This window comes from Salmo salar, chromosome 03, assembly GCF_965601325.2.
Source record: "Salmo salar chromosome 03, fSalSal1, whole genome shotgun sequence".
NCBI lineage: Eukaryota > Metazoa > Chordata > Actinopteri > Salmoniformes > Salmonidae > Salmo > Salmo salar.
Genome location: NC_138293.1, coordinates 38,044,413 through 38,061,266, shown reverse-complemented (window position 1 = coordinate 38,061,266; position 16,854 = coordinate 38,044,413). Strand labels below are relative to the sequence as shown.

Genomic DNA, 16,854 nt, shown 5'->3' with positions numbered 1-16,854 from the left:
TACTTCCATTAGATAGCTTTCTGAAATACAACAGTGGTTTCACAGAGATTCAGCTGGCCAATAACACAAGATGACCAAAAACAGTAACAAACAACAATGTACATCTGATAGTAGAAAATCAACGGTTAACTACTGCATTTACATAAACAATATATATTTTAGAATTGCAAAATGACTTTACTTAAAGACTGACACCTTATTGGAGGGCACTGCCAGTAGCCCACCTGGACCTCAAACCAGAAAATCCTCTCCAAACAAACTGAAAATAAAAGGACATTATTGCAGTGGCTTTACATGATAAACCTCTTGAATATTGTCACATTTAATAAACCCACTGATGGTCAAGCTCAACACATACAAATCAGAACAATCAACCACACCCCAAACATTTCTTCGGGACAGCATAGTCACAAAGTGGTTGCTCACAGAAATTAACCAACAGCAACAACGCCGTACAGCCTTCCAAAGCGCTCACCTCAACATGACAAAGGGGTGCTTTTCTACATTTCCTGCATGTCCTCCTCTAATATGGGTGCCCAGGGAAACACTGACCAAAACGTTGGTTTGTAGCCTGTCACAATATTCTTCAGTTAGAAGGTTGTAAATGATTGAGGTGAAGGTGAGGTTATGTTGATGATGCCCATCTACTGTGGGACTCCAGTTAAAGAGCAGGCGGAGGCAGAGGTGCAGTTCAGTTTAAGAGTCTATATAGATGTGGGTAATGGAGATGATGCACGGCAGGGAATTATTGACAGTTGTTGACATGACTCTGTTATTACTTGAGACTTGGTTGGCTTTGTAGGGAATGTTATTTATCTAAAAGGAGACACAGAAAGGTGCAAATAATGGGTAATAACAGCAATGAACATACATCATTAAATTGGCTGTTATTGGCAATAATCAACGATAAGCAAATGCAATAAGCATACGAATTGGTAAAGCTACTTTCTCCAAATGTTGTTCATGACACCCCTGGTGAATGCTACAGTAAAGTCTGCAAAAACACTACAGTCATGTCCGCAAGAAATACTACAGTGAATACTAGAGTCATGTCTGCAAAAACAAAACAGTAATTACTACAGTATACTACAGACATGCCCGCTAAAACTCTACAGTGAATACTGTAAGAAATTGTCTAATTTTGAAAGGACTGTATGGCTGGTTTTAGTGGATGGTGACGACCACCAAATTGATTCTGTCAGAGAGACTCGAAATCACAACTTCTCTTTGATCACTTTGATTTGTTTTATTTAAGCAGGTCAATCATCAGAGGACATTGAAGTAATAGAATGCAGTACAGTGCCCAGCGTAATTATTGTGACAGTAAAGCATTTCTTCTTCTTTTGACTCAATACTTCACTAGTTTGGATTTGAAATCAAACAATGACTATGAGGTTAAAGTGCAAACTGTTAATTTGAGGGTATTTTCATACTTATCGGGTGAACTGTTTAGAAATTACAGCACATTTTGTACATAGTCCCCCCATTTTAGGGGACAAAAGTATTAGTACAAAATCACTTATATGTGAATTAAAGTATTTGGTCCCATATTCATAGCACGCAATGACTACATCAAGCTTGTGACTCTACAAATTTGTTGGATGTATTTTCTGTTTGTTTTGGTTGTGTTTGAGATCATTTTGTTCCCAATAGAAGTGAATGGTAAATAATGTATTGTGTCATTTTGGAGTCACCTTTGTTGTAAATAAGAATATAATATGTTTCTAAAAACTTCTATATGAATATAGACGATACCATGATTATGGATAATCCTGAATGGTTCATGAATATTGATGAGTGAGAACATTACAGACACACAAGTCAGGTGACTTGGCGGCCCTTTTGGAGAGGCAGGTTGCCACTGTGATAGTGAGTTTGATAGTGAACTGGGCATTACAGCACAGAAAAAAAATTTATGAAATGAAATGTATGCATTCACTACTGTAAGTCGCTCTGGATAAGAGCGTCTGCTAAATGACTAAAATGTAAATGTAAATGCATTAAACATGGAATAATCCGCAACAAATGCTATAGTATACTACAGTCATGGAAGGGTACCAAAAAAACTTACCATTTACAACTCCCCACCAACAACCGGATCTCACCCTCTTTTAATGTTTCCCTTCTTAGGGCGGTGGTTCCTGGCCCCCTTGCTGATGCCGTCCCCCGTTATAACCCTCCGCCTCCCCTGGACATCGATGGGTCCCCTGCCTATGCCATCAGGTCTCTACTGGACTCCCGACGTCGTGAGGGTCGGCTTCAGTACCTGGTGGAGCTGTGGCTGGAGCTGCGCGTGAGGGGGGTACTGTCACACCTACTCCCGTTCCCTCTCTGGCGCTCGACATCGCCAGTCTACTAACCACCGGTCCTGGCAACCCAGATAACGCACACCTGGCAACCATCATTACACACACCTGCTCCCCATCGTTATGCACAACTGGACTTCATCATTACCTTGATTACTTCCCCTTTATTTATCCCTGTAGCTTCAGTCTTCAGGCAGTATTGGTTTTGTTCACGTTCGGTACGCTTCTTCCGTTTTGTTTATCTGCTTATTCTCATTATTAAACTCACCTTCTGCACCTGCTTCCTGACTCCTAGCGTATACGTTACAATATGTCTCCCCTGTTAAAATAAAGGTTAACTAAAATAAATTACAGTGTATAGTATACTACAAAATTCTATAGTAAGCACTACACAATCGAGGGATACTACTACAGTGTGTAGTATTCTCCAGTATACTACAAAATTCTCAAGGGATAGTAGTGTGCAAAATTCTATTTTAAGCACTACATGATCAAGCGATACTAGTGTGGAGTATAAGATTCTACAGTATACTACAGTTTACTACATAATTATATAGAATTCTATAGTAAGTACTATAGTATTCTATAGCAAGCTGTAGTATTTGTTTTACGTGGGTAACCCACCCACACACCTACGTGTATGCATACACACACACACACACACAGTCAGTTACACACACACACACACACACACACACACACACACACACACACACACACACACACACACACACACACACACACACACACACACACACACACACACACACACACACACACACACAACATTCAAAGGTTGTTTCATTGGAGAGACCAATAAGAAAAGACCACCTGTCAAGTGTGACATCTCTTTAAAACATATTATTTTTTATTCAAATTTACAAAAAATAAAAGGAAAAATACAACATAATAAATACATTTACTTTATTCAGCACGCCATCTTGGAATTTGATCAACATCGTGCAGGAGTGATGAAGTCCCAAAGGGAGACTGAACCTGGGGTCGTCTGGTGGCGTTCAAAGTTCATGACCTTCTACCCTCCAGAACACACACACAGAATATAACCACACACCCCTGAAAAACTACATGTATAGCATGTCAGGACCTGCCATTAAATGCAGTGTATTGTCATTTGCATTTAATTGCGTGGGTAAATGGTTTGATAAATCTCCTGACAATCTCACTTTCCTCTCTGACCAAAGTGTGTGTGTGTGTATGTGTGGGGTGTTGACTAGGAATGGGAAACCCCGGTCCTGGAGTGCCCCTGCAACAGGAGGTGACTGATTCAACTAATCATGCCTTTGATTGGACCAATTTGGTGTTTCGATTCCTTTCCTCCGGAGGTGACATAATCAGTTCAATCAAGTAGTTAAGTGACGGCGGCACTACAAGCCAAGGCCTCGCCATCTACAGATCAATCAGCTGGAGCATCACTCTGATTTAGACCAATCAGCACAAGCAAAACACCAGGAGCCAATCGGCACTGGCTAACCATGTTTCGGGTGACATAAGTCATTATTCCACAGTAGATGAGGCACCAATCAGTTTATAATTACAACACACACATATATTACACTATCTATATTTATAGGTGTGAACTACATAGCATATTCCACAGTGTATGTGAGTGTTTTACAGGTGTATGTGGTTATTCCCTGTGAATAGGGGCTTGACAAGCCCTGATATGGCTAACCTCTATAGTCCTCAAACTCAACTCTGGACCTCTAAGCCAGTTCCACTGTGTTTTTCATTGTTCCCCTCTAATCAGGGACTAATGTAGACCTGGGCAATTAATTATTAGATAGAACAGAAAACCAGCAGGTTCCGGACCTCGTAGGGTAAGAGTTGAATAATCCTCTATAGCCTCCACTATGGTGTCTAGACTATACAATACTATGGAGGCTAGCCATATCAGGGCTGGAGTCTGACCGGCCAAGCCTGGTCAGACCCTGCCTTCTCCAGGGTCCCACTCCCCCCCCCCCCCCCACCCAGAGATTATGCACTACTACAGTAGTCCTGGCAGGGTCCAGTCAAGTCTTTGGCCCGATTTGAATACATTCAAAACGCATCCCTGCTTCCGCCCATTCTCGAAGTAATAGTCACTGATCTAACACAATTTGATAGGTGGAAGGAAGGGTTCCCTTTCATAGCTTTGACTTGTCAAATCAGTGATAACTCCAAGGAATGGAGAGAGGAAGGGTGAGTTTTTAAAAGTATTTCAACAGGACCTTACACAGTGACACAGTGTGATTGTGGACTCTTATGGTGATTGTGTAGACTTTCTCTTTTCACTAGGGGGTTTGTCACAATCTGAGCCAATGTTAAGTTAACAGTGCACAACTTTTGGGCATGGCACATAAAGTCTAAGCTGGCAGGAGTCTCTATATGCTGCCTCGTGTCCCTGTACAATGTTCCACATTTTACGGGGACACTGAGCAATAGCTATATATGTATTCTTCCATTACAGCTCCAGTCAATTCAGCGAATGGGTTGTGACAATTGCATTGGAGAATAGAACACAGCATCGGGCAGTTTTCATGGTCCAGTTAAATGGTTTTCAATGGAAACTGAATTAATTGAAATGCTGGCTTAGAAAGCTACCTCACATAACCTTGCATGCCAGGCTTCTAGTTCTAGTCAGATACATGGCTGATGAAGAAGAGTACCTCACAAGTAATCGAGTGCGCATGTTCTATACAACACTTTTTGCCAGGTTAAAGACATATTTGAATACTCGGCTTTTCCACAAGAATGTTGTGTTAGGCACACAATATTCTGGTCTGTCCTAACGTAAAGTACATTGTGCCAGTTTAGTTCAGGTCAGGTAAATCAAGTTCAGTCTGGTTGAAATATTAATCTATGCCAGGTCTAAGTTGTCCCAACAGTGCTCTGTTCAAACGTGACAGTTTTTCCACTTTTATTTTTTTGACAATTATCTTCTCTTTTAACAATGGTATTCACTGATATTTACAAATGCATGTACATACAGTAGAACAGTAGTTATTGTCCAAAGACATCTTCTTTAAAAAAAAAACAAAAAAAAAACTTTATCTGACATTATTCATAGTCTAGTATTGAATGCCACACAGTATAAAAGTGCATTCCAGCTGAAAACCCAGCTCATTCTTAAACTGACCTCTAACCTTTGACCATTACGGGGCCCAGTCATTTCTGTTCGCTGGGTCTGCTGGTTTTCATTCTGACACTCTTCACTGATAAATGGAAGTTATGGATTGGACGGTTAAGAGTTTCCAGAGTGGGAATGGGTGGTTGAGATTGGTTGAGATTGTTCTCAAATCATGCAGACTTGGTCCTCAAGACATGTTGATTGAATAGATGGAGATTTTGCATCAAAAATAGTCATGTCTCTCCTCTCCTCCCTACATACAGTAAAATAATCGATTTAGAAGAGATTTATTAGATTCATACATAGATTCAATGCATCTTGTCAATACTTTTGCTTTAGTGATTTTTATACAATCAATGCCTGATAACACAAATTAGTCTTTAGTGTGTGTGGGTCGTTCCATCAATCCGTTGCCTTTTGAGAAGTGTAATAAACTTGGATTCCACCTAATTAGAGAATTTTTTTCATCTTAATAAAAAACATGTTTTCCCATCTCAAGAGGTTAACTAAAAAAATACTATAGTAAGTGCCTATTAAGTTCCAAATAAAGTAACAGGTTTGACCGTAACAGGGTTGACTGTAACAGAGTTGACTGTAACAGGGTTGACAATTTCATCTTAATTCAGGGGAATGGTAGCTTTTCTGTGCAATAGAGTGTGGCAATTGAACGCAAGGTTCACAAAAAAAATAAACATGTTAAAAAATGTCTAGCCTGTGTTTGTAAACACAACGACACTCAGCTAAGCCTGGGAATATCATATCCCTTTTTTTCTTCTCACAATGTGTATTTTCCGGTGATACGACTTTTTCAGCGATTTAAATGATTAATCGTTTTTATTTGGAATGAAGTAGTGAGTTGAATTATTCACTTCTGTGCCTCTGCGGATGGTGTAAATGCAACAGTTTCTGCACAATCATCTCTCTTCCTCTCTCTCTCTCTCTTTGTCTTTCTTCTCTATCCCTCTGTCTTGTTCATCTTATATCCCTTTCTCTTCCGTGTGGTACCCTAATTTTCCATACTTCCTTGTTGAATGTATTGTCTTGCTTGCACATCATCCCCCTCCAAAAAAGTATTTGTTTCCAATTTCTCTCTCTCAGATGCACACCCTCATCCCACACACACGCAAACAAAGAAACACATTCGCTCACTCCCACTCTCCTCTTTCTATTTCTATTGATGTAGAGCTGAATGAAAATCCTGTCTTGGATGTTTAGGTTGTTTCTCTTTGTCCAGACCACTTAACAAATTGTTGCTGCTTAGTGGAGAAACATCATGCACATTGTCTCAGTATCTTTGCTCACACATATCAGCCTTTCACCACTTATTGCTTTAAATTACATCAATCACTCCCTCCCCTGCCCTTGCTTCCCTGGGCTCATTTCTATCTGTCTCTTTTTATTACTCTCCCTCTTCATCTCGCTCTCCTTTAACTTCTCTTCCCATTATTCTAACTCTGCTTGCCTTTTAATCATTCTTCCACCCCTCCCTCATTCTCTCTCCTTTTTTTCTTCTCCCTCTCTGTCTTTCCCCTCATCTCCAGACTGCTCCTCTTTCTGCCCCTCCTCTTTTTCAGCCTCTTTTTTGTTGTTCTCTACCCCTCCCTCCCCATCCTTCTCCTTGTCCTCTTGTTTTTCTTTCTCCCTATCTTGGAACAGCTTGGCTAGCTCCTGAAATTGCGGACCCCACTCCTCCAGTCCTCCTCCCCACTCCTCCTTCTCTGCATCCTTCTCTCCCTCACTCTCCAGCGAACTGAGGGAGCCTGCACGTGACCCTGTGCCCTCCAGCCCGTACACCTGCACTGAATCATAGGGAGGCTGCGAGGGGTCAAAGGTGACCTGAGCCAGACGAAGGCGGAGGAACTCACCCACCCTGAGGGCCAAGGAGTGACCACCTGGTACTGGACCCCCTCTCCCCGCCTCTATCCCTGGGACCCACCCTGCCCCATACCCCATGATGCCCCCATATGCGCCCCTGGCCTGCCCTGGGAAGGGCAGCATCTGGGGTGTCATATCCCTTCTCCCTAAAATGTATGCCCCAATACCCACCCTGTCCCGCCAGTCAGCCATGAACCCGTCTGGGTACATCCCCCCGCAAGAAGTGCCAGTCAGAGATATCCCTCCGCCTTCCCTGTCTGGCCTGGCCACCACAAAGTTGCTGCCAATCTCCAGCCCTCCCCTCCCCAGGCTCCCAGGGTAGTCCTGCCTTAGTCCCGCTGCCTCCCCCTGCAGGACACTGGTGTAGTTGCGGGCGGCTGACTGCTGAGACTTGCTGTCTGGGCCGTTCGCCCCAGGGCCTCCACCACCAGAGGAACCTCCTTCAGCTAAGCTGGAGCCGGTGCGTTTGGGGGAGAGGCCTGCGCGGGAGGCTCTGCGGCCCGCCATGGGCAGGGTGGCCGAGTCACCCACCCAGGCACCTCCCTGGCCAACCACAGAGCCAGAGCGGGTCAGGACTAGGCTGTGCTCCCTCTCCCGGGGGAGGGTCTCAGACTGGACCTGCAGGGGACGGGGAGGAGGAGGGTCAGTTAGGGACAGGGGCAGGGCAAGGGAACGGCGCTGTTAAGTGGAAGTAGAAGATAAAGGATAACAAGATGTGATATTGCGGTTGAGAGGAGAGAGAATTGTAAGGGAACGAACGGAGAGATGAATTGGAGAAATAATTAAAGCAGATAGCCGGAGCGTAAGTAAAAGGCCAAAAGAAAGAAACGGAGATAAGGAAGATGAGGGAGAGAAAGGAGATGCCGTGAGGAAGAAAGCAAAAGGCAGAGAGACAGAAGAAGAATAGACAGACAGCGCGCAAGATACAGAGTGAAAGAGAAACAGAGTTGAGAAGGTAAGAGAAGCAGCAGAGGTTAATTGAGCACTAGAAAGAACTAATAGTGCACTGTGAGAGGAGGATGAAGAAGGAGGAGAAAATCAAGAGACAAAACGTTAAAAAAGGAAAGAAGGACAGAAAGCTTCTTAAATCAAAATCAAAATTTAAAAAAAATATGCATCATAATCTCTCCTCAGAATCCTGTTCAATCAGCAGTGCAATAAGAGTACCAAATGATAACATTTATTCACTGATTGTGATATACGGTTGTCTGTCTCTTACCAAGTCCACTGAGTCCTGACTTTGGCTCTGCTGCTCACTGCTGTTCTCTGTACAGTTGCTCATAGCTCCCCCTCCGCCTCTCTCCTGGCTGTCATTGGTCCGCGGTGTCCCTCCATCTGAGGTGCTAACCCCGCTCTGTGGGCCTGTTCCGTCTCTGCTCTCTCTGCTGCTGATTTCAGCTGGGCCTAGGTACACGGCCCCTGGCTCCAGGGCCCCCACCATGGCCCCCTGATTCTGGATGACCAACGAGTGGTCCGGCTGGCTCCCAGGGAAGCGGTAGGCCAGCTCAGACAGGCCCGGCTCAAACTGGCTCCCTGGAGTACGTCGGAGAACAGGTAGGGTATGGCTGCTATAGCAGAGGCGGCCGTACATGGGCCCTCCAGGACCGGAGTAGGCCGGGTCCAGGGTCGGGTTCTGGGCCCAGCTGTAAGACTGGGCTTTGTCCTGGACGTGCTGGGAGTAGCGTCTGGGGGATAGAAGATAGGGTGTGACAAGGCTAGACTACATGTTATAGCATGTTACAGTAGCTTTACACAGAAACAAATACCATTGAGGGATAAGATAACATAGACATATATCACTCAGAACAATTGACCATGTTTGAGGGAAAGTGGAAGTTAGTGGTGCCCAACAAAGTGTAGAATAAAGTGTCATAGTTTTCCTCTTTATTTTTTAGATAAGAGGCTGATTAGTTTTGAGGCAACACATGATCTAAGTGGATCAATACAGTCTTAGAGAGACTCCTGAGAACTCTTGAGGACTGGAGTTGTATGTGCCTGTGTTTTTTCCCAGTACAGCTTTCAATTAAACACACACTCACATGTTCCTGCTGTCCAGGGTGCGGTATACCCTGCGTGAGCTGTGGGGGGCGCTCTGGAGCGCTGCAATGTCGAAGGCGGCCGTGTCGGCCTCACCCCCACCCTCGTCGTCGTAGGTGATGATGTTCTCCCGCACATCGTCCTCCTCCAGGGGGGACAGAGAGTCCCGCTTCTGACGGCGGAGGGACAGGGACAAGGCACTGACCGCTGGGGGTGGGAGGTGGGGAGGGAGAGAGAGAGTAAACAAACACTGGAAGGGGCAGATTAGAGTGTTGGTATAGCATATCTCTGCCCTGCATGCTAAAATCAGTAATTGACTTAGAGCCACAGCCAGTCAGACATAGATACACTGTGTACTGTACTACCCCTGTCACATTGGAATTGGATGGACGTAGGCATTCAGGAGGTCATTCCCAGTAAAATTCCAATCCAATTTGATGTAAATTAGGTTTGTGTTTCCCAGTAGGATAACTAACCAACTGATCATCAAGTCTTGATTGGTTGGATAAGGTGTGCTAGTGTGTTGTAACGAACGCCTGCAGTGCACACCCTGTGGATCTGGGTCTCTGAGACCAGGATTGAGTATATTTACCCAGCAGAGTGGCAACACAGGCCAGGATGGCCAGCAGGGCGGCGGTGCTAAGCCCAGGGGAAGGAGAGGTGGACTGCTGGGGGACACACACCGTCTCTCTCTCCCACTCCCAGTCTCCCTCCGTCTGCCTCTCCTTCTCCCCAGCCCGGGCCCCTCCTCTCAGGCAGGGGCAGACGGACACGGTGACCGTCCCGGTGGAGGTCAGGCCAGATGTCCCGTCCCTTAGTACCAGGGGGACGTGCAACGTGAGGGAGGAGGAGGAGGAGCGGGAGAGGGGCTGTAGGGGCGACAAGAGCAACAGGGTGCCGGTGGGGCCTGGAGGAAGAGAGCGAGACAGAGGGAAATACAACATTAGAGGGGGGAAAAAAACACAAGTAACACAACTGAATTTAATTGAATGAAATCTCTACTATATAATGTTATTTCCATAGCTTCCCACAGCTTCCCTCAGAGGATGTGTCCGAAAGCATTGGGAAAAGATGGATGTAGAGTAGAGGCAAAGGTAAACAACAGGGGAAACAAAAGGGGAGGAGGATAAAAGATGTAAACATTTGAAGGCACGGAGGCTGTGAGATGGATGGTAGAGGAGATAGGTAGAGACAGAGAGAGAAGAGGGGGGAGAGGAGTGTGTGTGAGAGAGAGGGGGCCAGACAGAGAGGGGGGAGCGAGATGGGGCATGTGTGTGAGAGAGAGAGAGAGACGTAGAGAAAGAAAGGGAGAGAGTCTATACACACCTCCACTGTCCCTGATGCTGAAGTTGAGGGCTACGCTGGACTCTGGAGGAATGCTGAAATAGACAGCGCTGTCATTCCCTCCCTCATCTCTATCAATCGCACGCAACACCTGCACCACCTGAAAGGAAGAGATAAGAGAGAGGGTGAGACCAGACACAGAGGAGGAACGATTGGGAGGGGGAGGGAGGATGGGGGAGGGGGAGGTCGGAGAAAGAGACACACAGACAAGAAGAGAAAGAGAAAGATAGATAGATACAGTGAGGGAAAAAGTATTTGATCCCCTGCTGATTTTGTACGTTTGCCCACTGACTAAAAAATTATCAGTCTATAATTTTAATGGTAGGTTTTTTGTGAATAACAACAAAAAAATCCAGAAAAACGCATATAAAAAATGTTATGAATTGATTTGCATTTTAATGAGGGAAATAAGTATTTGACCCCTCTGCAAAACATGACTTAGTACTTGGTGGCAAAACCCTTGTTGGCAATCACAGGGGTCAGACGTTTCTTGTAGTTGGCCACCAGGTTTGCACACATCTCAGGAGGGATTTTGTCCCACTCCTCTTTGCAGATCTTCTCCAAGTCATTAAGGTTTCGAGGCTGACGTTTGGCAACTCGAACCTTCAGCTCCCTCCACAGATTTTCTATTGGATTAAGGTCTTGAGACTGGCTAGGCCACTCCAGGACCTTAATGTGCTTCTTCTTGAGCCACTCCTTTGTTGCCTTGGCCGTGTGTTTTGGGTCATTGTCATGCTGGAATACCCATACATGACCCATTTTCAATGCCCTGGCTGAGGGGAGGTTCTCAACCAAGATTTGACGGTACATGGCCCCGTCTATCGTCCCTTTGATGCAGTGAAGTTGTCCTGTCCCCTTAGCAGAAAAACACCCCCAAAGCATAATGTTTCCACCTCCATGTTTGACGGTGGGGATGGTAATCTTGGGGTCATAGGCAGCATTCCTCCTCCTCCAAACACGGCGAGTTGAGTTGATGCCAAAGAGCTCCATTTTGGTCTCATCTGACCACAACACCTTCACTCAGTTGTCCTCTGAATCATTCCGATGTTCATTGGCAAACTTCAGATGGGCATGAATATGTGCTTTCTTGAGCAGGGGGACCTTGCGGGCGATGCAGGATTTCAGTCCTTCACAGCGTAGTGTGTTACCAATTGTTTTCTTGGTGACTATGGTCCCAGCTGCCTTGAGATCATTGACAAGATCCTCCCATGTAGTTCTGGGCTGATTCCTCACCGTTCCCATGATCATTGCAACTCCACAAGGTGAGATCTTGCAAGGAGCCCCAAGCCGAGGGAGATTGACAGTTCTTTTGTGTTTCTTCCATTTGCGAATAATCGCACCAACTGTTGTCACCTTCTCACCAAGCTGCTTGGCGATGGTCTTGTAGCCCATTCCAGCCTTGTGTAGGTCTACAATCTTGTCCCTGACATCCTTGGAGAGCTCTTTGGTCTTGGCCATGGTGGAGAGTTTGGAATCTGATTGATTGCTTCTGTGGACAGGTGTCTTTTATACAGGTAACAAACTGAGATTAGGAGCACTCCCTTTAAGAGTGTGCTCCTAATCTCAGATCGTTACCTGTATAAAAGACACCTGGGAGCGAGAAATCTTTCTGATTGAGAGAGGGTCAAATACTTATTTCCCTCATTAAAATACAAATCAATTTATAACATTTTTGACATTTTTCTGTATTTTTTTTGTTATTCTGTCTCTCACTGTTCAAATAAACCTACCATTAAAATTTTAGACTTATAATTTCTTTGTCAGTGGGCAAGCGTACAAAATCAGCAGGGGATCAAATACTTTTTTCCCTCACTGTAGCAGCAGAGGTAGAAGAGATAGAAGGGGAATATGAGAAAAATAATAGAGATCGAGAAAGAGTACTTTGTAACAACGCATTCCTTTAACTACCGCCCACATCCCTGTGCAAGAGTTCAGCATTTACCTAATCAAAACAAACAGACTCTGCTAGATAAAACCTTTAATACCAAGTAGGAAGTAATTAAAGTATATCTAGCCATAACAGAGTAGGGAATGACTGGGTTGGCTTTCCGTATACAATCTACTAAGCCTGGGTTCCGACTGTGGAGATGCACTTAGAAAATAAATGATCTTATTCGATCTAGTGAATATTATCTCAGTTTAAACCATTGGGACTCTCTTAAAATACTGCCTGTGGAGAACAGGCAATACAACATACCTCTTTAATGGACTTTAGAGTGCATTAGTGCTAACGCAGTGATTCAGACCAGGAATTAGATGTTAGGAAGTTTCTGAGTTATGCAGTAGCTATGGCTCTCATTTTGAAAGGGTTTCTACATTCTAAACTTTATTTTCTCTGTTTTAATGTCTTTATAAAAAAAAAATACAGATATTTTCAGATCCATTATATAGTGAACAAAAATAAATGCAACAATTTCAAAGATTTTACTGAGTTACAGTTCATATAAGGAAATCAGTCAATTGAAATAAATTCATTAGGCCCTAATCTATGGATTTCACATGACTGGGAATACAGATATGCATCTGTTGGTCAGAGATTCCTTAAAAAAAAGGTAGTGGCGTGGATCAGAAAACCAGTAAGTATCTGGTGTGACCATGCAGCGTGATACATGGAAGAACTGGGACATTTTCAGGTCCCAGGAATTGTGTACAGATCCTTGCAACATGGGGCCGTGCACTATCATGCTGAAACGTGACTTGATGGCAGCGGATAGATATCACGAGAATGGGCCTCAGGATCTTGTCACAGTATCATGTGCAATCAAATTGACATTGTTGTGTTCGTTGTCCGTAGCTTATGCCTGCCCATACCATAATCCCACCTCCACCATGGGGCACTATCTTCTCAATGTTGACATCAGCAAACCGTTTGCCCACACGACGCCATACACGTGGTCTGTGGTTGTGAGGCCGGGTCGGATGTACTGCCAAATTCTCTAAAATGACGTTGGAGGCAGCTTATGGTAGAGAAATTAACATTACATTATCTGGCAACACAGGTAGACATTCTTGCAGTCAGCATGCCAATTGCACTCTCCCTCAAAACTTGTCTTGTCTGACAAAACGGCATTAGAGTGGCATTTTATTGTCCCCAGCACAAGGTGCACCTGTGTAATGATCGTGCTGTTTAAATCAGTTTCTTGACATGCCACACCTGTCAGGTGGATGGATTATCTTGGCAAAGGAGAAATGCTCACTAACAGGAATGTAAAGAAATGTGTGCCCCAAATTTGAGAGAAATAAGCTTTTTGTGCATGTGGAACATTTCTGGGATCTTTTATTTCAGCTCATGAAACATGGGACCAACACTTTACATGTTGCGCTTATATTTTTGTTCAGTGTACAATAGTTGGCTGATGGATTACGTCCCTGCAAGACGGTTCCTGTAGATTCACAGATCGTGAGACAGAACAACAAAGACACAGGCACACAAAAGAGGGAATAAACACAAACACAGATAGAAGGAACAGATGGACAAAGACAACAAATTACTGGAACAGAGACAACATGGCAATGTGGAAAAAGCAAGACAGAAATAGAGGCAGAAAGACGGAGGAAGCGTGGACTAAATGATCGAAGGAATCGACAAGAACACTCAAAGACTTTTTACACATGCACGCCAGCACACACACACACACACCCACTCTCTCTCTGACTGACCTGTCCGGTGGCTGATGAGTCACACATGGCTGTTGTGTACTTTCTGTCCAGCTCGGGAGCATTGTCATTCAGGTCCAGCGTTTCTATGGTAACCACCACTCTGGACACCTGACTGGGGTTGTCTGGGGGAGAGGAACCAGGGACATCCGTGTCACTACAGAGAGCATTTCACAACCGCAGAGTGGCCAACACATCTCAACTCTGCTGATCAATCCGCTAGGGTGTCCTTGTGACCTAGCCTACATGGTTGCCTTCAATAGATTTGGTTTGAATCTAAAGTGAACATAGCATTTGTTATTGCTATATTTTAAGATTGAGCGATGGAATTAGGGCCTCCATCGCTCTCTTTCCACATCAAACTGACTTTTCAAAGCTCCAGCATCAAACAATAACAATATAGGTGAGCCGACATTCATGCAAAGCAGTTACATCAGGGCACAGTTTAAATGGATTGGGACGGAGTCCACACTGCATTCACACACCCACACACACTTTGGAAGGCACTGACTCATAGTTTGGACTGCTCACATGAGTCCACACACACATTTCGGCCCACGCACACACACACACACACACACACACATGTTTGGGTAGTCTCTTTGGACTGTGTTCACACACTTTGAGCAGTAACACCATGTTATGGACGGAAGCCTTAGGTCCACATTGCAGGCAATGAGCTCCCAGTGTAGTGGCAGGCAGTGAGAGCAGAGGAGAGAGGCTGCCTCTGGCCACTGAGAGAAGAGACAGTTAGCAATACTGATACCGCCTCCAACGGTCTGGTTACTCTATGGAGCTCATTAATCAACTCTGGCAGCAGCATTACAACTACTGAAGACCCACTGCCACGCCGGCCAGTAGCACTGCCTAAATAAAGACTAGCACTGTCACCGCACTAACCACTACTGTTGGTCCTACTGTGTTACCACTAACTGATATGACTTTAAGGGGTTCATTTGGGATTTTTCTTAGCAGGTGGAAATGGTAGTTTAATTAGGATCTGCTGTCTCCCATCCAAGGTGGTCGCCCTCCATTGATTCCCCCTAATTTCACACCCGGTGCTAACATGCTATAAGCCCTGCCAGTATCACCATGAATGAAGCATTGGAGCACTACACTGCTGCTACCACTAGTACCACTGGCACTGTGTAGCTAATATAAGCCATCAAGACATATCAAGTAAAGCTGCTTAGTGGAGTGTATTGCATTTCAGCTCTCTACGACTTCATTTTATGAGGGTTTATAGGTGTAATGACTAGGGTGAAAAGGTAGACTATAGCTAGTGTAGAGTTAATCCTGGTCAGATCAAGTGGTCGGGGAAAACTCCTAGCCCTAAATGATGACAAGGTTGTGCCCTCTGACCTCTCTGCGTGGCGATGACGGTGATGTTGTGCCATTGTTCGCGCTCGCGGTCCAGCTCCATGGCCGTGGTGATGAGGCCGCTGTCCGGGGTGATACGGTACAGAGCCTCTGGATCTGACTGGGGATCAATAGAGAACCTGGGAGAGATGGAGGGGGGGGGGGGGGGGAGTTGGGAGGAAACCAAGAGAGAGAGGGGCAGAAGAGAGGGAGAGAGAAAGAGGAAGATAAGGATGAGAGGATATAAATGGCCGTGGAATTACTATCGCAAATTATCGTAGTCGATACGAACTCATTTGAAGTGGATCTGACTTATCTAAATATCTCAATGAACATTCTAACTACTGTTCATAGGCGGATTGGCCGTCTGGCAATTCTGGCAAATGCCAGAAGGGCCGGACCCTTTTATTGGGGTGGGCTGGTCCCCCCCAAAAAACATTTCTACATATAACACTTAAAAAAATGGACAAGGCCAGGAGCCCATGAGCCAGTTTTTTTTATGACTTTGTCATAATTGTCATGTTGTCATAATCATCCACATTGAGTGTTTCGCTAACCAGTGGGCAACGGCCCCCCTATCAAGATGGGCTGGCCCGGTTTTCTGATTGGTGTTTCAGCCTAGCTCAGTGCTTTCTGTGGTGGTGGGGCAGCCAGTGGAAAATACAGAGCGTAGGGGTTGGTAATGTTCTCTAGTGGCGCAGCGGTCTAAGGCACTGCATCTCAGTGCAAGAGGCATCACTACAATTTCTGGTTTGAATCCAGGCTGTATCACATCTGGCTGTGATTGGGCAGTGCACAATTGGCCCAGTGGCGTCTGTGTTTGGCCAGGGTAGGCTGTCATTGTAAATAAGAATTTGTTCTTAACTGACTTGCCTAGTTAAATAACGGTTAAATAAATAAAATAAAATAGTTGTGCCAGGATTGGCTCAGCGTTCTGTCACTCATGGGGACACTACGTCACTGCAAAATTTACAGGGAGAGCTCAAAAATTCAAGCCCACTAAGGCTCAAGGTCATTGCCACAGATAAAATGACATTATATCAACCGTAGCTTTGATTGGACTGATCATGTCAACATCATACTTTTAAAATCTTAGCTAGAAGTCATCATCATGAATCAAGTCAACAATCTATTGGAAAATCCTTCTCA

The 16,854-nt window shown here is 44.8% G+C and overlaps 1 protein-coding gene across 1 annotated transcript in view; it reads right to left on the bottom strand.

The window, feature by feature from the left end:
- Window positions 1-3,152: 3,152 nt before the first annotated feature.
- The window catches only part of LOC106600236 (uncharacterized), a 129,869-nt gene continuing 116,167 nt past the window's right edge, over window positions 3,153-16,854 (bottom strand). Inside the window, exons 8-14 of the mRNA XM_014191562.3 lie at window positions 15,709-15,845; window positions 14,350-14,471; window positions 10,672-10,789; window positions 9,938-10,252; window positions 9,348-9,552; window positions 8,528-8,993; window positions 3,153-7,926 (exon numbers count right to left, since the gene is read on the bottom strand). Of these exons, the coding sequence (XP_014047037.3) occupies window positions 6,922-7,926; window positions 8,528-8,993; window positions 9,348-9,552; window positions 9,938-10,252; window positions 10,672-10,789; window positions 14,350-14,471; window positions 15,709-15,845 (2,368 nt within the window). The 3' untranslated portion in view covers window positions 3,153-6,921. The remainder of the gene's footprint in view (window positions 7,927-8,527; window positions 8,994-9,347; window positions 9,553-9,937; window positions 10,253-10,671; window positions 10,790-14,349; window positions 14,472-15,708; window positions 15,846-16,854) is intronic.